We start from the raw sequence: 23241 nt of genomic DNA on the forward strand, positions 1-23241 counted from the left end.
TCCAAACCGGGACCGGGATTGGGATTGGGACACTGGGACTGGGACTGGGACACCGGGACCGGAACCCAACAACCGGGACTGGAACCCAAAAACCGGGACTGGAACTGGAACACCGGGACCGGGACACCAGGACCGGAACCCAAAAACCGGGACTGGAACCCAAACTGGGACCGGGACCCCCCCGTTACCGACCCCCAGTCCTGAGGATCCTCCCCACCTCAGACCCACCCCCAAATCCTCACTGACCCCCCAAAACTCACCCAGACCTCAGAGACCCCCCCAAATCCCCACAGACCCCCCCAAATCCTCACTGACCCCCCAAAAACTCACCCAGACCCCACGGACCCCCCCTCAATTCCTCAGAGACCCCCCCCAAAAATTCCCCCAAACCCCCAAAATCCCCTCAGACCCCACAGACCCCCACCCCCAAAATCCCCCAAAAACAACCAAAATGAGGTCGGGGGGGTTTTATTTGGGGTGAGGGGAGCAGGTTTTGGGGGGCTGGGGGTGCACTCAGAAGGTCCAAGGAGGTTTTGGGGGGTCCTGGAGTGTCCGGGGAGGATTTTGGGGGGGTCCTGGAGGGTCCTGGGGGGGGTCCGGGGGTCTCCTCACGAGTACATGGTGAGCTGGAGCCACTGGTGGGGGGAGAGCAGCTCAGATTTGGGGGGTCCTGAAGGGTTTGGGGCCACCCCAGGGGGATTTTGGGGGGTCCTGAAGGGTTTGGGGTCACCCCAGGGGGATTTTGGGGTCACCCCAAGGGAATTTGGGGACACCCCAGGGGGATTTTGGGGGGTCCCTGGGCGATTTGGGGTCATCTAAGGAGGAATTTGGGGTCACTCCAAGGGGATTTTGGGGGGTCCTGAAGGGTTTGGGGTCACCTTTGGGTGATTTTGGGGGTCCCAGGGGAGTTTGGGGTCATCTAGGGAGGAATTTGGGGATCCCAGGGGGATTTTGGGGGTCGAGGGTGGGTTTGGGGTCACCTAAGGGGGATTTTGGGGGGTCCCTGAAAGATTTTGGGGATCCCAGAGGGATTTTGAGGGGTCCAGGGAGGGTTTGGGGTCACCCCAGAGAGATTTTGGGGGGTCCAGGGAGGGGTTGGGATCACTCCTGGGGGATTTCAGGGGGTCCCTGGGGGGGTTTGGGGTCACCTAAGGAGGATTTAGGGGATCCCAGGGGGATTTTGGGGGGTCCTGAAGGGTTTGGGGTCACCCCTGGGGGATTTTGGGGGTCCAGGGTGGATTTGGGGTCACCCCTGGGGGATTTTGGGGGTCCCTGAAGGGTTTGGGGTCACCCCTGGGGGATTTTGGGGGTCCCTGAAAGGTTTGGGGTCACCCCAGGGGGATTTTGGGGGTCCCTGAGGGATTTTGGGGGGTCCTGAAGGGTTTGGGGTCACCCCTGGGGGATTTTGGGGATCCCTGAAGAGTTTGGGGTCATCTAGGGAGGAATTTGGGGGTCCCAGGGGGATTTTGGGGGGTCCAGGCTGGGTTTGGGGTCACCCCAGGGGGATTTTGGGGGTCCAGGGTGGATTTGGGGTCACCCAAGGGGGATTTTGGGGGTCCCTGAAGGGTTTGGGGTCACCCAAGGGGGATTTTGGGGCTCCCAGGGGGATTTTGGGGTCCCTGAAGGGTTTGGGGTCACCCCAGGGGGATTTTGGGGGGGTCCCTGGGGGATTTGGGGTCCCCAGGGGGATTTTGGGGGCCAACTTTGGGGTCTCCCTCCTTTACCCCCCCCCCCCCCCCCCAAAATTCCGGGGACACCCCAAGCCCCGCCCCCCCGGGGACCCCAAAATCCCCCCGGGACCCCCAAAAAACCCCCCCAGCCCCAGCCCCACCTCCTGCAGGCTGACCCGGATCTGGCCCGAGCCGTCCCGGTCCAGGGACTTGAAGGCACCTGGGGGGGACCCCAAAAATCAGGAGAGACCCCAAAAAATCGGGGGGGATCCCAAAAAATCGGGGGATCCCAAAATCCGGGGGGAAACCCCAAAAATCAGGGGGAAATCCCAAAAAATCAGGGGGAAACCCCAAAATTCGGGGTTTTGCACCCACCCCCCCCCCTCAAGGAACCCAAATAATTTTCGGGATTTTGGGGTCTCCCCCAAATTTTAGGGTCCCACATCGATTTTGGGATTTTTTCCACCGGTTTTGGGATTTCCCTCCCGAGTTTTGGGATTTTCCCCCAAATTTCAGGATTTTCTCCTCCCAATTTTAGGGTTTTCTCCCAAGATTTTGGGGTTTTCCCCCCGATTTTGGGATTTTCCCCCCAGATTTTAGGATTTCCCCCCAAATTTTAGGATTCCACCCCCCCAGATTTTTGGCATTTCCCCCTGATTTTGGGACTTCCCCCTCGAATTTCAGGATTTTCTCCCCGAATTTCAGAATTTGCCCCCCCCAGTTTTGGGATTTCTCCCCCAGATTTTTGGATTCTCCTCCAGATTTGTGATTCCCCCCCATATTTTGGGATTTCACCCCCAGATTTTGGGATTTCCCTCCATATTTTGAGATTTTCCCCCCCGGATTTGGGATTTTCCTCCCCCTATTTTGGGATTTCCCCCCCCAAATTTTGGGATTTTCCCCCATATTTTGAATTCCCCCCATATTTTGGTATTTTCTCCCCCCAGATTTTGAATTCCCCCATAATTTTGGATTCCCCCCCGAACTTTGGGATTCCCACCCCCGAATTTTAGGATTTTCCCCCCCCCAGATTTTTGGGATTTCCCCTCCATTTCCAGGATTCCCTCCCCAATTTTGGGATTTGCCCCCCCCGAATTTTGGGGTTTCCTCCCCAGATTTGGGATTTCCTCCCATATTTTGGGATTTTCCCCCGATTTTGGATTCCCCTCCAGATTTTGGGATTTCCCCCCAGATTTTTGTATTTTCCCCGCCAAATTTTGAATTCCCCCCATATTTTGTTATTCCACCCCCCCATATTTTTGGATTTCCCCCCAGATTTTGAATTCCCCCCATATTTTGGGATTTCCCCCCAGATTTTGGGATTTCCCCTCCAATTTTAGGATTCTCTCCCCCGAATTTCAGGATTTTCCCCCCAGATTTAGGATTCCCTCCATATTTTAGGATTTTCCCCCTCCAGATTTTGGATTTTCCCCCCATATTTTTGGATTCCCCCTCAAATTTTGGATTCCCTCTCATATTTTTGAGATTTTTCCCCCCCAGATTTTGGGATTTCTCCCCCACATTTTTGGATTTTCCCCCCGATTTTGGGATTTCCCCCCCCCCATTTCCAGGGATTCTCTCCCCCGAATTTCAGGAATTTCCCCCCATATTTTGAATTCCCCCCCATATTTTAGGATTTCCCCCCCCAGATTTTGGATTCCCTCCCAGATTTTGTATTTTCCCCCCGAATTTTGGGATTTTTCCCCCCAGATTTTGAATTCCCCCCCATATTTTGGATTTCCCCCCCATATTTCAGGACTTCCCCCCCATAATTTTGGGATTTCCCCCCCATATTCTGTTATTTCCCCCCATATTTTGGATTCCCTCCCCAGATTTTGGGATTTTCCCCCCCAGATTTTGGAATTTTCCCTCCCATATTTTGGATTCCCCCCCAGATTTTGTTATTTCCCCCCCCATATTTTAGGATTTTTGCCCCCAGATTTTGAATTCCCCCCCCCAGATTTTGGAATTTTCCCCCCCATATTTTGTTATTCCCCTCCATATTTTTGGATTTTCCCCCCCAGATTTTGAGGTCCCCCCACGAATTTTGGATTTTCCCCCCCAGATTTTGGGATTATCCCCCCAGATATTGGGATTTCTCCCCCCAGATTTTTGTATTTTCCCCCAGATTTTGTTATTCCCCCCCCATATTTTTGAATTCCCCCCCATATTTTGTATTTTCCCCCCCAGATTTTGAGATTTTCCCCTCCATATTTTGAGATTTCCCCCCCCCAGCTTTTGGATTCCCCCCCGATTTCGGATTCCCCCCTATAATTTGGGGTTCCCCCCCATATTTTGGGATTTCCCCCATATTTTAGGATTTTCCCCCCCCATATTTCGGGATTCCCCTCCATATTTTGGGATTTTCCCCCCCAGATTTGAGATTTTCCCCTCCATATTTTTGGATTATCCCCCCATATTTTGTATTTTCCCCCCCATATTTTGGATTCCCCCCCATATTTTGAATTCCCCCCATATTTTGTATTTTCCCTCCCATATTTTGGGATTTCCCCCCCCATATTTTGAGATTTTCCCCCCCCAAATTTTGACATTTCCCCTCCCAGATTTCGGGATTTCCCCCCCCAAATTTTGAATTCCCCCCCCATATTTTGAATTTCCCCCCCATATTTTGAATTCCCCCCCATATTTTGAATTCCCCCCCATATTTTGAATTCCCCCCCATATTTTGAATTCCCCCCCATATTTTGTCCCCTCCCCGAGCTCCCCTCCGTACGGAACATGGCATCGAGGCGCACGAGGCAGCTGATGAAGTTGTCGAAGTCCAGGTTCCCGCTCTCGTCCCCGTAACGGCGCCCCAGGACCGCCCAGAGCGCGGGGGGGAGGTGGAATCCTGGGGAGGGGACAAAAAATGGATCAAATTCCAAAAAAATCCCAAAAAATTCCACCCCAAAAACCCCCAAAAACCAAAAAAATTCACCCCAAAAATTGGTTAAATCCACCCCAAAATGGTCCCAAAATCCCCAGAACTGCCCAGAGCGCGGGGGGGAGGTGGAACCCTGGGGAGGGGACAAAAAAATCCATGAAATCCAAAAAAATCCCCCCAAAAACCCAAAAAATCCACCCCAAAACCACCAAAAATCCACCCAAAAATCGTCAAAATCCCCAAAAATCTACACCAAAAATTGGTTAAATTCATCAAAAATGGCCCCAAAATCCCCAGAACCGCCCAGAGCGCGGGGGGGAGGTGGAATCCTGGGGAGGGGTCAAAAAATCCGTGAAATCCAAAAAAATCCTCCCAAAATCCCTAAAAAATCCACCCCAAAAACCCCCAAAATCCGCCAAAAAATCCCTAAAAAATCAAAAAAAATCCAGAAAAAAATCCCCAAAAAATCTCCCCAAAAATCTCCCGAAAAATCCTCAAAAAATAAAAAAAAAAATCCAGAAAAAAATCCCAAAAAATCCCCCCAAAAATCTCCCGAAAAATCCTCAAAAAATAAAAAAAATCCCCAAAAATTCCCCAAAAATGAAAAAACATCTCCAAAAAAATCCCCAAAAAATCCCCAAAAAAGTGGCAAGAAAATCCCCCAAAAATTCCCCAAATAGTCCCCAAAAAGTCCCCAAAAATCCCCATAAAATCCACCCCAAAAACCCCCAAAATCCCCAAAAATCTACACCAAAAATTGGTTAAATCCACCCAAAAATGGCCCCAAAATCCCCAGAACCGCCCAGAGCGCGGGGGGCAGGCGGAACCCTGGGGAGGGGGCAAAAAATGGGTCAAATTCCAAAAAATCCCCCCAAAAACCCAAAAAATCCCCCAAAAAATCCCAAAAAAATCCCCCCAAAAATCCCAAAAAATTCCAAAAAAATCCCCCAAAAATCCCCCCAAAAATCTCCCAAAAAATCCCCAGAAAAGAAAAAAAAAATCCCAAAAAATTCCCAAAAAATGAAAAAAAATCCCGAAAAAATCGCAAGAAAATCCCCCAAAAATTCCCCAAAAATCCCCTTAAAATCCACCCCAAAAACCCCCAAAAACCGAAAAATTCACCCCAAAAATTGGTTAAATCCACCCAAAAATGGCCCCAAAATCCCCAAAACCGCCCAGAGCGCGGGGGGCAGGCGGAACCCTGGGGAGGGGACAAAAAATCCGTGAAATCCAAAAAAATCCCAAAAAATCCACCCCAAAACCACCAAAAATCCCCCAAAAAATCCCTAAAAAATCCCCCAAAAAATCCCTAAAAAATCCCCCAAAAAATCCCTAAAAAATCCCCCAAAAAATCCTAAAAAATCCAAAAAAATCCAGAAAAAAAATCCCCAAAAATCCCCAAAAGTCCCCCCCAAAATCTCCCAAAAAATCAAAAAAATCCCAAAAAATTCCCCAAAAAATGAAAAAAGCCCCCCAAAAATCCCTCCAAAAATCCCCAAAAAATCCTAAAAAAATCGCAAGAAAATCCCCCCAAAATTCCCCAAAAATCCCCCCAAAATCCACCCCAAAAACCCCAAAAAACTCCAAAATCCACCCCAAAAACCCCAAAAATCCCCATAAAAATTGGTTAAATCCACCCAAAAATGGTCCCAAAAATCCCCTCAAAAATTCCCCAAAAATATCCAAAAGAATCCCCAAAAAACTCTCCCAAAATCCCCCAAAAATCCCCAAAAATCCCTCCAAAAATCCCCAAAAAATCACCCAAAAATCCCCTCAAAAATTGGTTAAATCCACCCAAAAATGGCCCCAAAAATTCCCTCAAAAATTCCCCCAAAAAATCCCAAAATAATCCCCAAAAACTCTTCCAAATCCACCCCAAAACCCCACCAAAATCCCCTCAAAAATGGTTAAATCCACCCAAAAATGGCCCCAAAATCCCCAGAACCGCCCAGAGCGCGGGGGCAGGCGGAACCCTGGGGAGGGGACAAAAAAATCTGTGAAATCCAAAAAAATCCCAAAAAATCCACCCCAAAACCACCAAAAATCCACCAAAAAACCCCCCAAAAATCCCTAAAAAATCCAAAAAATCCTCCAAAAAATCCCTAAAAAATAAAAAAAAATCCAGAAATAAATCCCACAAAATCTCCCAAAAATCCCCCCAAAAACCTCCCAAAAAATCCCCAGAAAATCCAAAAAAATCCCCAAAAAATCCCAAAAAATGAAAAAAATCCCCCCCAAAAATCCCCCCAAAATCCAGAAAAAATCCCCCCAAATTCCCAAAAAATAAAAACAAACAAACAAAAAAAAACCCTCAAAAAAAAAAAAAAACAAAAAAATCCCCCAAAAAATCCCCAAAAAATCCAGAAAAAAATAAAAAAAAATTCCAAAAAATCCAAATAAAATCCCCAAAATCCCCTCCAAAATTCCCCCAAAAAATCCCAAAAAATCCCAAAAATTCCCCAAACCCCAAAAATCCCCAAAACCCCCCAAAAAATCCCAAATTTCCGACCTGCAGCCTGGAAGGCCCCGGGCAGCTCCTGGGGCCCGATGGTTCCCGAGCGGTCGCTGTCGAATTGTTTGTACACGCACTGGGGGAGGGGAATTGGCAATTTGGGGAGGGGTCCCGGACCCCAAAAACCCCAAATCCCCCTCCCCAAATTTTGGGGACCCCCCCAGACCCCAAAATTCCTCCCCCACCCCCATTTATGGCATTTAAATGGGATTTAAAATTAATTAATTTCAATTTTTGGGCTCTTAAAATCATTAAATTCCACCCCAAAATTTTTTTTGGGGAGGGGTCCCGGACCCCAAAATCCCCCCAGATCCCTCCCCAAATTTTGGGGACCCCCCCAGACCCCAAATTCCTCCCCCCATCCCCATTTATGGGATTTTAAAATAATTAATTTGAATTTTTGGGCTCCTAAAATCATTAATTTCCCCCTAAAATTTTTTTTGGGGAGGGGTCCCAGACCCCAAAAACCCCAAATCCCCCTCCCCAAATTTTGGGACCCCCCCAGACCCCAAATTCCTCCTCCCATCCCCATTTATGGGATTTTAAAATAATTAATTTGAATTTTTGGGCTCCTAAAATCATTCATTTCCCCCCCAAAAATTTTTTTGGGGAGGGGTCCCGGACCCCAAAATCCCCCCAGACCCCTCCCCAAATTTTGGGGACTCCCCCAGACCCCAAATTCCTCCCCCCATCCCCATTTATGGGGTTTAAATGAGATTTAAAAATCATTAATTTCATTTTTTGGGGTCCCAAAATCATTAATTGCCACCCCAAAAAAAAATTTTGGGATTTTATTTCAATTTATCCCAAATTTGGGATTTTCTTTTGGGATTTTATTTTAATTTATCCAAATTTGGGATTTTATTTTGAGATTTTATTTCAATTAATTCAAATTTTGGGATTTTATTTGGAGATTCTATTTGTGGATTTTATCCCAATTTATCCCAAATTTTGGATTTTATTTTGGGATTTTATTTTAGGAGTTTATCCCAATTTATCCCAATTTTGGAATTTGATTTTGGGATTTTATTTTGGGATTTGAATCCAATTTAGGGATTTTATTTTAGGATTTTCTTTTGGGATTTTATTTCAATTTATCCAAATTTCAGGATTATCTTCTGAGATTTTATTTTGGATTTTATTTTGAGATTTTACCCCAATTTTGGGATTTTATTTAGGAATTTTATTTTGGAATTTTATCCCAATTTATCCCAAATTTGGGTTTTATTTTTGAATTTTATCCCAATTTTGGGATTTTATTTTGAGATTTTATTTTAGGATTTTACCCCAATTTCAGGGTTTTATTTCGAGATTTTACCCCAATTTTGGGATTTTATTTAGGAATTTTATTTTAGGATTTTATCCCAATTTCAGGATTTTATTTTGGGATTTTATTTTGGGATTTTATCCCAATTTATCCCAAATTTGGGGATTTTATTTTGGGATTTTGAAATTTTACCCCAATTTTGGGATTTTATTTTGGGATTTTATTTTAGGATTTTATTTGGAATTTTACCCCAATTTATCCCAATTTTGGGATTTTATTATGGGGTTTCATTTTGGAATTTTACCCCAATTTTGGGATTTTATTTTGGAATTTTAATCCAATTTTGTGTTTTCATTTGGGATTTTATTTGGGATTTTATCCCAATTTATCCCAAATTTGGGATTTTTATTGTGGGATTTTATCCCAATTTAGGGATTTTATTTTGGGATTTTAATCCAAATTTGGGATTCTATTTTGAGATTTTATTTTGGAATTTTACCCCAATTTCAGGATTTTATTTTGGGATTTTCTTTTGGGATTTTAATCCAATTTCAGGATTTTATTTTGAAATTTTACCCCAAATTTGGGATTTTATTTTGGGATTTTAATCCGATTTTGGGATTTTATTTTGGGATTTTATTTTGGGATTTTATCCAAATTTATCCCAATTTCAGAATTTTATTTTGGGATTTTATTTCAGAATTTTACCCCAATTTATCCCAATTTCAGGATTTTATTTTTGATTTTTATATGGGATTTTATTTTGGAATTTTACCCCAATTTATCCCAATTTCAAGATTTTATTTTGGAATTTTATCCCAATTTCAGGATTTTATTTTGGGATTTTAATCCAATTTTGGGATTTTATCCCAATTTATCCCAATTTTGGGATTTTTATTTTGAGATTTTATCCCAATTTAGGGATTTTATTTTGGGATTTTATTTGGGATTTTATTTCAATTTATCCCAAATTTGGGATTTTATTTTGGGATTTTATTTTGGAATTTTATCCAAATTTCAGGATTTTATTTTGGGATTTTCTTTTGGTATTTTATTTGAAATTTTACCCCAATTTATCCCAAATCTGGGATTTAATTTTTGAATTTTATCCTAATTTTAGGATTTTATTTTGTAATTTTACCCCAATTTCAGGATTTTATTGGGAATTTTAATCCAATTTTGGGTTTTCATTTGGGATTTTATTTTGGGATTTTACCCCAATTTGGGGATTTTATTTTGGAATTTTATTTTGAGATTTTACCCCAATTTATCCCAATTTCAGGATTTTATTTTGAGATTTTTACCCCAATTTTGGGGTTTTTATTTCAGGATTTTATTCCAATTTTGGGATTTTATTTTGAGATTTTATTTTAGGATTTTACCCCAATTTCAGGATTTTATTTTGATATTTCACCCCAATTTTTTGCTCTCCTTCCCCCCCAATTTTGGGGTCCCCTCCCCAATATTTTTGGGTCCCCCCTCCCCAATTTTTGGGATCCCCCTCCCCAAATTCTGTCCCCACCTGCCACTTCTTGATGTTGTTCCAGAGATATTTGAACTCCTCAAACCCCAATTTCCCGGTGGTGTCGCTCTGGGGGGGCTGTCAGGGAAATTCTGGGGACCCCCAAAGTTCCACAAAACCCAAAAAAAATTTTTGGGGTTCTACAAATTTTCAAAATCCCCCCAAAGAATAAAAAAAATTCAACAAAATTCCCTAAAAAATCAAAAAAAATTCCACCAAAATTCCCCAAAATCCCCCAAAAAATAAAAAAATTTTTCCCCAAATTCCCCCCAAAATCCCCTAAAAAACCACAAAAAAAATCCAAAAAAATCCCAAAAAACTCAACAAAATTCCCCCAAAATCGTCCCAAAATTCCCCCCAAAATCCCCAAAAAATCCCCCCAAAATTGCTCCAAAATCTCCTAAAAAATAAAAAAAAATCCCCCAAAATTGCCCAAAAATTCCCCCAAATTCCCCCCAAAAATCCTCTAAAAAATCACAAAAAAGTCCCCAAAAAATCCCCAAAATTCCCCCAAAAATCCCCTCAAAATTGCTCCAAAATCCCCTAAAAAATAAAAAAAGATCACCCAAAATTGCCCAAAAAATCCCCCAAAATCCCCAAAAAATCTCCAAAAATCCCCCCAAAATCCCCTTAAAAATCACAAAAAAATCCCCCCAAAATCCCCTAAAAAATCACAAAAAAATTCCCTCAAAATCCCCCTAAAATCCCCTAAAAAATAAAAAAAATTTCCCCCAAATTCCCCCCAAAATCCCCCAAAAATCCCCTAAAAAATCCCCAAAAGAATCACCCAAAATCCCCCAAAAATGCCCCAAAAAATCCCCAAAATCCAAAAAAATCCCCCCCAAAATCCCCAAAAATTCCCCAAAATCACCCGAAAAATCCCCAAAAAACTGCAGAAAAATCCCCCAAAAAATCCCCCAAAAAATCCCCAAAAAATCTCAAAAAATCCCCAAAAAATCTCCAAAAAATCCCCAAAATTGCAGAAAATTCACCCAAAATCCTCTCAAAAAATCCCAAAGAATCAAAAAACAAATCCCCAAAATCTCCCAAAAAATCCCAAAAAATCTCCCCAAAAATCCCAAAAAAATCCCCCAAAATCCCGAAAAAATTGAAGAAACATCCCCCAAAATCCTCTCCAAAAATCCCAAAAAATCCCCCCCCAAAAAAAAAATCCCCTACCCTCCCAAACCCCCAAACCCCCCCAAAATCCCAAATCCCCCAAAAATTCCCAAAAATTCCTCCAACCCCAAATCTCCCCAAAATCCCCCAAAACCCCCCAAAAATCCCAAAAAAATCCCCAAAAAATGCAGAAAAATCCCCCAAAAAATCCCCCAAAATTGCAGAAAAATCCCCAAAAAAATCTCAAAAAAATCCCCAAAACCTCCCAAAAATCCCCCCAAAAAATCCCAAAAAATCCCAAATCCCCCAAACCCCCCCAAAAATCCCCACAAAATGCAGAAAAATCCCCCTAAATCGCCCAAAATTGCAGAAAAATCCCCCCAAAAAATCCCAAAAAATCCCCAAAACCTCCCAAAAATCCCCCAAAAATTAAAAAAAAAATCCCAAAAATTCTCAAACCCCCCAAACCCCCAAAAAATCCCCCAAAAAATCCCCAAATAATCCCCCCAAACCCCCCAAAATTCCCCAAAATTGCCTCAAAATCCCCCCAAAAAATCCCCAAAAAATCCCAAAAAATCCCCAAAAAATCCCAAAAATCCCCCCAAACCTCCCCAAAAAATCAAAAAAAAATCCCAAAAGATTCCCAATTCCCCCAAACCCCCAAACCTCCCCAAAATTCCCCCCAAAATCCTCAAAAAATCCCCCCAAAAATCCCCCAAATCCTCTCAAAAAATCCCAAAAAAACCTCAAAAAATCCCAAAAAAATCCCCAAAAAATCCCCAAAACCTCCCCAAAAATCTCCCCCAAAAATCCCAAAAAATCCCAAAAAAATCCCAAATCCCCCAAACCCCCCCAAAACCCCCCAAAAATCCCAAAACATCCCCAAAAAATGCAGAAAAATCCCCCAAAAAATCCCAAAAAAATTCCCAAAAAATCCCCAAAACCCCCCAAAAAATCCCCCAAAAATCCCAAAAAAAATCCCCCCAAAATCCCCAAAGCCTCCCAAAAATCCCCCAAAAATTAAAAAAAAAATCCCAAAAATTCTCAAACCCCCCCAAACCCCCAAAAAATCCCCCAAAAAAATCCCCAACCCCCCAAAATTCCCCAAAATTGCCTCAAAATCCCCCCAAAAAATCCCCAAAAAATCCCAAAAATCCCCCCAAACCTCCCCAAAAAATCCAAAAAAAAATCCCAAAAAATTCCCAATTCCCCCAAACCCCCAAACCTCCCCAAAATTGCCCCCAAAATCCTCAAAAAATCCCCCCAAAAATCCCCCAAATCCTCTCAAAAAATCCCAAAAAATCCCAAAAAAACCCCAAAAAATCCCAAAAAAATCCCCAAAAAATCCCAAAAATCCCCCCAAAAAATCCCAAAAAAATCCGAAAAAATCCCCAAATCCTCCCCCAAAAATCCAAAACCCCAAAACCCCCCCAAAAACCCCAAATTCCCCCCAAAATCGAGGATACATCCATCACAGCCACCATGCTCCTGCAGGTGTCCAGCCCGAACCCGTCCGTCTTCAGGTCGGGATCTGGGGGGGGTTTGGGATTTTTTTGGATCTTTTTTGGGGAGTATTGGGGGGTTTGGGGATTTGGGATTTTTTGGGGTTTTTTTGGGATTTTTTGGGGATTTTTTGGGGATTTTTTTGGGATTTTTTGGGGATTTTTTTGTGATTTTTTGGGGATTTTTTGGGATTTTTTGGGGATTTTTTTGGGATTTTTTGGGATTTTTTGGGGGATTTTTTGGGATTTTTTTAGGATTTTTTGGGGATTTTTTAGGATTTTTTGGGGATTTTTGGGGGATTTTTTTGTTTTTTTTTTTTTTATTTTTGGGGGGGATTTTGGGGAATTTTGGGGAATTTGGGGGGGATTTTGGGGGGATTTGGGGGATTTTTTGGGAATTTTTTGGGACTTTTTTGGGATTTTTTGGGGGATTTTTTTTGATTTTTGGGGGATTTTTTCGGAGGTTTTGGGGATTTTTTAGGATTTTTTGGGGGAATTTTTTGGGATTTTTTGGGGGGGTATTTTGAGGTAATTTTGGCGATTTTTGGGGGGATTTTGAGGCAATTTTGGGGGATTTTGGGGTTTTTGGGGGATTTGGGGATTTTTTGGGATTTTTTTTTTTTTTTGGGGGGGATTTTTTGGGGGATTTTTTCGGGGGTTTTGGGGATTTTTTGGGGATTTTTTTGGGGGGGGTATGAGGCAATTTTGGGGAATTTGGGGGGGATTTTTTGGGGGGATTTGGGGGATTTTTTCGGGGGTTTTGGGGATTTTTTGGGATTTTTTGGGATTTTTTGGGATTTTTTGGGGATTTTTGGGGGGGATTTTGAGGCAATTTTGGGGGGATTTTGAGGCAATTTTGGGGAATTTTGAGGGGGATTTTTTGGGAATTTTTGGGGATTTTTTGGGGGATTTTTGGGGATTTTTTGGGGATTTTTTGGGGGATTTTTTGGGATTTTTTTGGGGAATTTTGGGGGGGATTTGGGGGAGTTTTTGGGATTTTTTGGGAGATTTTTTTTTATTTTTTGGGGATTTTTAGGATTTTTAGGAGTGACCCCAAATCCTGGACCCCTCCCCATTTTTGGGGTCCCCTCCCCATTTTTGGGGTCCCCCCCCGATTTTGGGGTCGGTTTTTGGGGTCGGTTTTGGGGCACTCACGGCGCGTCACGACCCTGTTGAGGATGTTCATGAGCTCGGTGGGGCTGACCTCCATGTCCTGGGGGGGATTGGGGGGTCAGGGGGGGCTGGGACCCCAAATCCTGACCCCAAAAATGGGGGGAGCCAAAAAATGATGATCCTAAATCATGGGGAACCCCAAAATGCTGATCCTAAAAACTGGGGGGCCTCAAAATCCTGGAAAATCCCAAAATCCTGATCCTAAAAACTGGGAAAACCTCAACACCTGGGAAACCCCAAAATCCTGATCCTAAAAATTGAGGGGACTCCAAAATCCTGATCCTAAACCTTGGGGAACCTCAAATCCTGATCCTAAAAATTGGGGAACCCCAAAATCCTGATACCAAATCGTGGGGGACCTCAAATCCTGGGAAATCCCAAAATCCTGATCCAAAACCTTGGGGGGAACACCAAAATCCTGATCCTAAATCCTGGGGAACCCCAAAATCTTGTTCCTAAGGAAACCCTAAATACTGATCCCAAAATCTTGATCCCAAAAATTGGGGAAGCTCAAATCCTGGGGAACCCCAAAATCCTGATCCTAAAAATTGAGACAACCCCAAAATCCTGATCTTAAAAACTGGGGGAACCCCAAAATCCTGATCCTAAAAACTGGGGAACCCAAAATCCTGGGAAATCCCAAAATCTTGTTCCTAAGGAAACCCCAAATCCTGATCCCAAAATCCTGATCCTAAATCCTGGGAAACCCCAAATCCTGATCCTAAAAATTGAGAGAACTCCAAAATCCTGACCTTAAAAACTGGGGGAACCCCAAAATCCTGATCCTAAATCGTGGGGAACCCCAAAATCCTGATCCCAAAATCCTGGGGGGCTTCAAAATCCTGGGAAATCCCAAAATCTTGATCCTAAATCCTGGGGAACCCCAAATCCTGATCCTAAATCCTGGGGAACCCCAAATCCTGGGAAATCCCAAAATCTTGATCCCAAAAATTGGGGAAGCTCAAATCCTGGGGAACCCCAAAATCCTGATCCTAAAAATTGAGACAACCCCAAAATCCTGATCCCAAATCGTGGGGAACCTCAAAATCCTGATCCTAAAAATTGAGGGACCTCAAAATCCTGACCTTAAAAACTGGGGGAACCCCAAAATCCTGATCCCAAATCCTGGGGAACCTCAAAATCCTGATCCTAAAAATTGGGGGGCCTCAAATCCTGGAAAATCCCAAAATCCTGATCCTAAGGAAACCCCAAATCCTGACCCCAAAAATGGGGGGGAAACCCAAAATGATGGTCCTAAATAGTGGGGAACCCCAAAATCCTGATCCTAAAAACTGGGAAAACCTCAACACCTGGGAAACCCCAAAATCCTGATCCTAAATCCTTGGGAACTCCAAATTGTGACCCTAAAAATGGGGGGAACCCCAAAATCCTGATCCCAAATCCTGGGGAACCCCAAAATCCTGATCCTAAAAATTGGGAAACCTCAAATCCTGGGAAATCTCAAAATCCTGACCCCAAAAATGGAGGGAGCACCAAAATGATGATTCTAAATAGTGGGGAACCTCAAAATCCTGATCCCAAACCGTGGGGGACCTGAAATCCTGGGAAACCCCAAAATCCTGATCCTAAAAATTGGGGAACCTCAAATCCTGATCCCAAAAATTAGGGGAAACCTCAAATCCTGATCCTAAAAATTGAGAAACCCCAAAATCCTGATCTCAAACTTTGGGGAATCCTAAAATGCTGATCCTAAAAATTAGGGAACCTCAAATCCAGGGGAACCCCAAAATCCTGATCCTAAGGAAACCCTAAATACTGATCCCAAAATCCTGATCCCAAAAATAGAGGGAACCCCAAAATTCTGAACCCAAACTTTGGGGAATCCTAAAATCCTGATCCTAAAAACTGGGGAACCTGAAATCCTGGGAAATCCCCAAAATCCTGATCCTAAAAATTGAGAGAACCTCAAAATCCTGATCCCAAATCCGGGGGGGCCTCAAATCCTGGGAAATCCCAAAATCTTGATCCTAAATCGTGGGGAACCCCAAAAACCTGATCCCAAAATCCTGATCCTAAAAACTGGGGGAAACCTCAAAACCTGGGAAATCCCAAAATCCTGATCCAAAACCTTGGGGGGAACCCCAAAATCCTGATCCTAAATCCTGGGGAACCCCAAATCCTGGGAAATCCCAAAATCCTGATCCCAAAAATTGGGGAAGCTCAAATCCTGGGGAACCCCAAAATCGTGATCCTAAAAATTGAGACAACCCCAAAATCCTGATCTTAAAAACTGGGGGAACCCCAAAATCCTGATCCTAAATCGTGGGAAATCCCAAAATCCTGATCCAAAACCTTGGGGGGAACCCCAAAATCCTGATCCTAAATCCTGGGGGACCCCAAAATCTTGTTCCTAAGGAAACCCTAAATCCTGATCCCAAAATCCTGATCCCAAAATCCTGGGGGGCTTCAAAATCCTGGGAAATCCCAAAATCTTGATCCCAAAAATTGGGGAAGTTCAAATCCTGGAGAACCCCAAAATCCTGATCCTAAGGAAACCCTAAATCCTGATCCCAAAATCCTGATCCTAAATCCTGGGGAACCCCAAATCCTGATCCCAAAAATTGGGGGGCCTCAAATCCTGGGGAACCCCAAAATCCTGATCCTAAATTGTGGAGAACCCCAAAATCCTGATTCCAAAAATCGGGGAACACCAAATCCTGGGGAACCCCAAAATCTTGATCCTAAGGAAACCCCAAATCCTGATCCCAAAATCCTGATCCTAAATCCTGGGAAACCCCAAATCCTGATCCCAAAACCTTGATCCTAAAAACTGTGGAAAACCTCAAAACCTGGGAAATCCCAAAATCCTGATCCAAAACCTTGGGGGGAACCCCAAAATCCTGATCCTAAATCCTGGGGGACCCCAAAATCTTGTTCCTAAGGAAACCCTAAATCCTGATCCCAAAATCTTGATCCCAAAAATTGGGGAAGTTCAAATCCTGGGGAACCCCAAAATCCTGATCCTAAAAATTGAGACAACCCCAAAATCCTGATCTTAAAAACTGGGGAACCCCAAAATCCTGATCCTAAACCTTGGGGAACTTCAAATCCTGATCCCAAATCCTGGGGAACCTCAAAATCCTGACCCTAAAAACTGGGGGACCTCAAATCCTGGAAAATCCCAAAATCCTAATCCTAAGGAAACCCTAAATCCTGATCCCAAAATCCTGATCCCAAAATCCTGATCCTAAAAACTGGGGGAACCCCAAAATCCTGATTCCAAATCCTGGGAAACCCCAAAATCCTGATCCTAAGGAAACCCCAAATCCTGACCCCAAAAATGGGGGGGAAACCCAAAATGATGGTCCTAAATAGTGGGGAACCCCAAAATCCTGATCCTAAATCGTGGGAAATCCCAAAATCCTGATCCTAAATCCTGTGGGACCTCAAATCCTGGAAAATCCCAAAATTCTGATCCTAAGGAAACCTCAAAATCCTGATCCCAAAAACTGGGAGACCTCAAATCCTGGGGAGCCCAAATCCTGATCCTAAAAATTGGGGAACCCTAAATCCTGGGAAACCCCAAATCCTAGGTCCCAGTATCCCCAGTACCCTCCCAGTATCCCCAGTATTCCCAGTATCTCCCAGTATCCCCAGTTCCCTCCCAGTATCCCCAGTATTCCCAGTATCCCCAGTATTCCCAGTTTCCCCAGTATCCCCAGTAGATCCCAGTGGGATTTTTGGAGTTCTGGGGGTCCCAGCAACCCCCCAGTGGATCCCAGTAGATCCCAGTGGGATTTCTGGTGTCCCAGTATCCTCCCAGTACCCTCCCAGTACCCATCCCAGTATCCCCAGTACCCTCCCAGTACCTCCCAGTATCCCCAGTTTCCCCAGTATCCCCAGTAGATCCCAGTGGGATTTCTGGGCTCCGAGTAGCCCCCCAGTATCTCCAGTACCCCCCCAGTATCCCCCCAGTTTTCCCAGTACCCTCCAGTAGATCCCAGTAGCCCCCAGTGGGATTTCTGGGGTCCCAGTACCCTCCCAGTACCCTCCCAGTATTCCCAGTACCCTCCCAGTAGATCCCAGTACCCCCAGTCGGATTTCTGGTGTCCCAGTACCCTCCCAGTACTCCCAGTTTGCCCAGTTTCCCCAGTCCCCACCTCCCCGGCCAGCTGGGCGAAGAGCCCCCCAGTACCCCCAGTACCCCCCAGTACCCTCCCAGTACTCCCAGTATTCCCAGTACCCCAGTACCCTCCCAGTACCCTCCCAGTACCCTCCCAGTACACTCCCAGTACCCTCCCAGTACACTCCCAGTACCCTCCCAGTACTCCCAGTTTCCCCAGTACCCCCCCAGTATCCCCACTACCCTCCCACTACCCTCCCAGTACCTCCCAGTAGCCCCAGTATCCCCAGTAGCCCCCAGTAGATCCCAGTGGGATTTCTGGGGTCCCAGTACCTTCCCAGTACTCCCAGTATCTCCCAGTACTCCCAGTACTCCCAGTATCCCCAGTGCCCACCTCCCCGGCCAGCTGGGCAAAGAGCCCCCCAGTACTCCCAGTACTCCCAGTACTCCCCGTACCCTCCCAGTACCCTCCCAGTACCCTCCCAGTATCCCCAGTACTCCCAGTCCCCACCTCCCCGGCCAGCTGGGCGAAGAGCCTCCCAGTACTCCCAGTACTCCCAGTATCCCCAGTGGCTCTCAATGGATCCCAGTGGGGTTTCTGGGGTCCCAGTACCCTCCCAGTTTCCCCAGTACCCTCCCAGTATCCCCAGTATCCCCAGTACCCCCCAGTACCCTCCCAGTATCCCCAGTACCCTCCCAGTATCTCCAGTTTCCCCAGTATCCCCAGTACCCTCCCAGTACCCTCCCAGTATCCCCAGTACCCACCAGTACTCCCAGTATTCCCAGTACTCCCAGTATCCCCAGTGGCTCTCAATGGATCCCAGTGGGATTTCTGGGGTCCCAGTACCTTCCCAGTACCCTCCCAGTACTCCCAGTTTGCCCAGTGCCCACCTCCCCGGCCAGCTGGGCGAAGAGCCCCCAGTATTCCCAGTACCCTCCCAGTACCCTCCCAGTACTCCCAGTTTCCCCAGTTTGCCCAGTGCCCACCTCCCCGGCCAGCTGGGCGAAGAGCCCCCCAGTATCCCCAGTACCCTCCCAGTATCCCCAGTACCCTCCCAGTATCCCCAGTACCCCCCAGTACCCCCCAGTATCCCCAGTGCATCTCAATGGATCCCAGTGGGATTTTTGAAGTTCTGGGGGTCCCAGTAGATCCCAGTAGCCCCCAGTGGGATTTCTGGTGTCCCAGTACCCTCCCAATATCCCCAGTACCCCCCCAGTACTCCCAGTTTCCCCAGTATCCCCCAGTACTCCCAGTATCCCCCAGTACCCTCCCAGTATCCCCAGTATCCTCAGTACCCCCCAGTTTCCCCAGTACCCACCAGTACCCTCCCAGTTTCCCCAGTATCCCCAGTACCTCCCAGTATCCCCAGTTTCCCCAGTAGATCCCAGTGGGATTTCTGGTGTCCCAGTACCGTCCCAGTACCCCCCAGTACCCTCCCAGTACCCTCCCAGTATCCCCAGTTTCCCCAGTACCCTCCCAGTACCCTCCCAGTACTCCCAGTACTCCCAGTTTGCCCAGTGCCCACCTCCCCGGCCAGCTGGGCGAAGAGCCCCCCAGTATCCCCAGTATTCCCAGTACTCCCAGTATCCCCAGTGGCTCTCAATGGATCCCAGTGGGGTTTCTGGGGTCCCAGTAGCCCCCAGTATCCCCAGTACCCCCCAGCATCTCCCAATGGATCCCAGTGGGATTTCTGGTGTCCCAGTACCCCTCCCAGTACCCTGCCAGTACTCCCAGTTTGCCCAGTGCCCACCTCCCCGGCCAGCTGGGCGAAGAGCCCCCCAGTACTCCCAGTATCCCCAGTGGTTCTCAATGGATCCCAGTGGGATTTCTGGGGTCCCAGTACCCTCCCAGTATCCCCAGTACCCTCCCAGTACTCCCAGTTTCCCCAGTTTCCCCAGTACCCCCCCAGTACTCCCAGTACCCTCCCAGTATCCCCAGTATCCCCAGTTTCCCCAGTACCCCCCAGTATCCCAGTTTCCCCAGTACCCCCCAGTATCGCCAGTATCCCCCCAGTATCCCCAGTACTCCCAGTACTCCCAGTACCCTCCCAGTACTCCCAGTTTGCCCAGTGCCCACCTCCCCGGCCAGCTGGGCGAAGAGCCCCCCAGTACTCCCAGTATCCCCAGTACTCCCAGTACCCTCCCAGTACCCTCCCAGTTTGCCCAGTTTGCCCAGTACCCCTCACCTCCCCGGCCAGCTGGGCGAAGAGCCCCCCAGTATCCCCAGTATCCCCAGTACCCCCCAGTATCCCCCAGCAGCCCCACCAGTAGATCCCAGTGGATCCCAGTGGGATTTCTGGGGTCCCAGTACCCTCCCAGTACCCTCCCAGTACCCTCCCAGTATTCCCAGTACTCCCAGTACTCCCAGTTTCCCCAGTCCCCACCTCCCCAGCCAGCTGGGCGAAGAGGCGCCGGAACTGCCGAACCTCCTCACTCTCGTTGGCATCGACCGTGGAGATGTGGGAGCGGGGGGGCTGGGGGGAAAAAATGGGGTGAGGGGACCCCAAAAACCAGAGAGGGGACCCCAAAATTCGGAGAGGGGGAGCTGGGGGGAAATGGGATGAGGGGACCCCAGAAACCAGAGAGGGGACCCCAAAATCTGAGTAAGGGACCCCAAAAAATGGGGAGGGAGAATCAGGGATCCCAAAAGTGGGGAGGGGTCCCCTAAACAGGACTGGGGGGGCTGGGGGGGGGGGGAAATAATGGGGTGAGGGGACCCCAAAAACCAGAGAGGGGACCCCAAAAATTGGGGAGGGGGGGTCAGGGACCCCAAAAACCAGAGTGGGGACCCCAAAACTGGGGAGAGGGATCAGGGACCCCAAAAACCAGAGTGGGGACCCCAAAAATTGGGGAGGGGGGATCAGGGGACCCCAAAACTGGGGAGGGGACCCCCGAAAATTGGGGAGGGGTAGCTGGGGGGGGGGGGAAATGGGGTGAGGGGACTCCAAAAACCAGAGAGGGGACCCCAAAAAATGGGGAGGGGGGATCAGGGACCCCAAAAACCGGGGGGGACCCCAAAATCTGAGTGGGGGACCCCAAAACTGGGCACAGGGGAGTTGGGGGGGAAATGGGGTGAGGGGACCCCAAAACTGGGGAGTGGGGGGGCTGGGGGGGGAAATGGGGGGGTTTGGGGTCCCCAAAAACCAGAGAGGGGACCCCAAAAATTGGGGAGGGGTCCTCAGAAACTGGGGAGGGGGAGGCGGAGGGGGGGGAAATGGGGGTGAGGGGACCCCAAAAATCTGACTAGGGGACCCCAAAATCAGAGTGGGGGACCCCAAAAATTGGGGAGGGGGGGGGGGTCAGGGGCCCCAAAAACCAGAGAGGGGACCCCAAAAATGGGGAGGGGTCCCCAAAAAGGGGGGAGGGGCTGGTGGGGGGTGTCAGGGGATCCCAAATCCGGGGAGACAGGGGACCCCAAATGTGGGCAGGGGTCCCCAAAACCCGGGGGGACACAGGGTCGGGGGGGGCAGGGGTCCCCAAATGTGGGCGGGGGTCCCCAGAAAGGGTCACGGGGGGGTCAGGGGTCCCCAAAAAGGGTCACGGGGGGTCAGGGGTCCCCAAAAAGGGTCACGGGGGGTCAGAGGTCACTCACGGGGGGCTCGGGGTTGTAGTGAGCGGCGGCTTCACTGTGGGAGGGGGCACAGGGGTCAGCGCTGTCCCCAAGTGTCACCTCTCCCTCCCCAAAGTGTCACCTCCCACCCTACAGTGTCACCTCCCCCCGCCAAGTGTCACCATCCCCCAATGTCCCCAAATGTCCCCCCAATGTCCCCAACGATGTCATCAATGTCCCAATGTCCCTCTTGTCCCATGTCCCCAGTGTCCCCAATGTCCCCAATCCACCCAAAGTCACCAATCCCCCCACTGTCCCCAATGTCCCAATGTCCCCAGTGTCCCCAAATCCCCCAAATATCCCCAATGTCCCCACTGTCCCCAATGTCCCCAATCCCCTCAATGTCCCCAAACCCTTCAGTGTCCCCCAATATCCTCAGTGTCCCCAATGTCCCCCCACTGTCCCCAGTGTCCCCAAATCCCCCAATGTCCCCAATGTCTCCCCATTGTCCTGACTGTCCCCAATGTCCCCAATCCCTCCCATGTCCCCAATATCCCTGATGTCCCCAAGGTCCCCAATCCCCCCAATGTCCCCAATCCCCCCAATGTCCCCAAATCCCCTCAGTGTCCCCAATGTCCCCAATCCCCCCACTGTCCCCAGTCCCCCCAATGTCCCCTCAATGTCCCTAATGTCCCCTCGGTGTCCCCTCACCTGATGGCGCTGATGACGCCCCCCAGGACCCCCAATGTCCCCACTGTTCCCCCCGTCCCCACTGTCCCCAATCCCCCCCGATGTCCCCAAATCCCCCAATCCCCCCATTGTCCCCAGTGTCCCCACTGTCCCCACTGTCCCCTCACCTGATGGCGCTGATGACGCCCCCCAGGACCCCCAACCCCAATGTCCCCAATCCCCCCACTGTCCCCAGTGTCCCCAATGTCCCCAATCCCCCCACTGTCCCCAGTGTCCCCAATGTCCCCAATCCCCCCAGTGTCCCCACTGTCCCCATTGTCCCCGATGTCCCCTCACCTGATGGCGCTGATGACGCCCCCCAGGACCCCCATGGCCCCCCCGGCGCCGCCCCCGCCGCCCCCTCCCCCGCTCAGGAGCCCCCCCAGGACGGAGCCGATGCCCCCCGGGAGGGACCCCCCGGAGCCGCCCCCGCCCCCTCCGCCCAGTAACCCCTTCACCAGGAACATGCTGGGAGCACTGGGAGCACTGGGAGCGCTGGGGGGGGTACTGGGAGTGCTGGGAGGGTACTGGGAGTGCTGGGAGTGGTTACTGGGAGTGCTGGGGGGGTTACTGGGAGCGCTGGGAGGGTACTGGGAGGGTACTGGGAGCACTGGGAGTGCTGGGAGTGGTTACTGGGAGTGTTGGGGGGGTACTGGGAGTGCTGGGGGAGTTACTGGGAGCGCTGGGGGGGTTACTGGGAGAGCTGGGAGGGTACTGGGAGGGTTACTGGGAGGGCTGGGGGGTTACTGGGAGCGCTAGGGGGATTACTGGGGGAACTGGGAGGGGTTACTGAGAGCACTGGGGGGGTTACTGGGAGTTCTGGGTGGGTACTGGGAGCGCTACGGGGGTTACTGGGGGGGTTACTGGGAGCGCTTTGGGGTTACTGGAGCACTGGGGGGTACTGGGTTGGGTTACTGGGAGCACTGGGGGGGTTACTGGGAGTTCTGGGTGGGTACTGGGAGCGCTACGGGGGTTACTGGGGGGGTTACTGGGAGCGCTTTGGGGTTACTGGGAGCGCTTTGGGGTTACTGGGAGCGCCGGGGAGCCGCCCGGGGCGATACTGGGAGCACTGGGAGCGGCACCGGGGCGGTACTGGGAGCACTGGGAGCGGCTGGAAGAGAAGCAGACAGAACCGTTAGGGCACACCCGGGACTCCGGGGCGGTTCCGAGGGTCCGGTACCCCCCGGGACCCCCCCGGGACCCCCCCGAACCCCCCGGTCCGGTCCCGG

At 48.5% G+C, this 23241-nt stretch overlaps 1 protein-coding gene across 3 annotated transcripts; it reads right to left on the reverse strand.

The window, feature by feature from the left end:
• Window positions 1-567: 567 nt before the first annotated feature.
• Window positions 568-22553, reverse strand: LOC117009667 (calpain small subunit 1-like). 3 transcript variants are annotated; one of them, XM_033083977.1, is made up of 11 exons: window positions 22347-22553; window positions 21995-22073; window positions 21326-21359; window positions 20118-20207; window positions 13632-13689; window positions 12441-12505; window positions 9856-9924; window positions 7064-7142; window positions 4405-4521; window positions 1832-1890; window positions 568-635 (listed from the first exon to the last, which is right to left on the reverse strand). In XM_033083977.1, the coding sequence occupies exons 1-11, from the start codon at window positions 22477-22479 to the stop codon at window positions 609-611; spliced, it is 810 nt and encodes a 269-aa protein (XP_032939868.1). In that variant the 5' UTR covers window positions 22480-22553; the 3' UTR covers window positions 568-608. The 3 variants fall into 3 exon arrangements, with proteins under 3 accessions (XP_032939868.1, XP_032939867.1, XP_032939866.1); XM_033083976.1 differs by lacking the exons at window positions 20118-20207; window positions 21326-21359; window positions 21995-22073; window positions 22347-22553 and adding an exon at window positions 19920-19939; XM_033083975.1 differs by lacking the exons at window positions 20118-20207; window positions 21326-21359; window positions 21995-22073; window positions 22347-22553 and adding an exon at window positions 17771-17794.
• Between the last annotated feature and the right edge of the window lie 688 nt (window positions 22554-23241).

The sequence above is a fragment of the Catharus ustulatus genome, chromosome 34, assembly GCF_009819885.2.
Source record: "Catharus ustulatus isolate bCatUst1 chromosome 34, bCatUst1.pri.v2, whole genome shotgun sequence".
In the NCBI taxonomy this organism is placed as follows: Eukaryota; Metazoa; Chordata; class Aves; order Passeriformes; family Turdidae; genus Catharus; species Catharus ustulatus.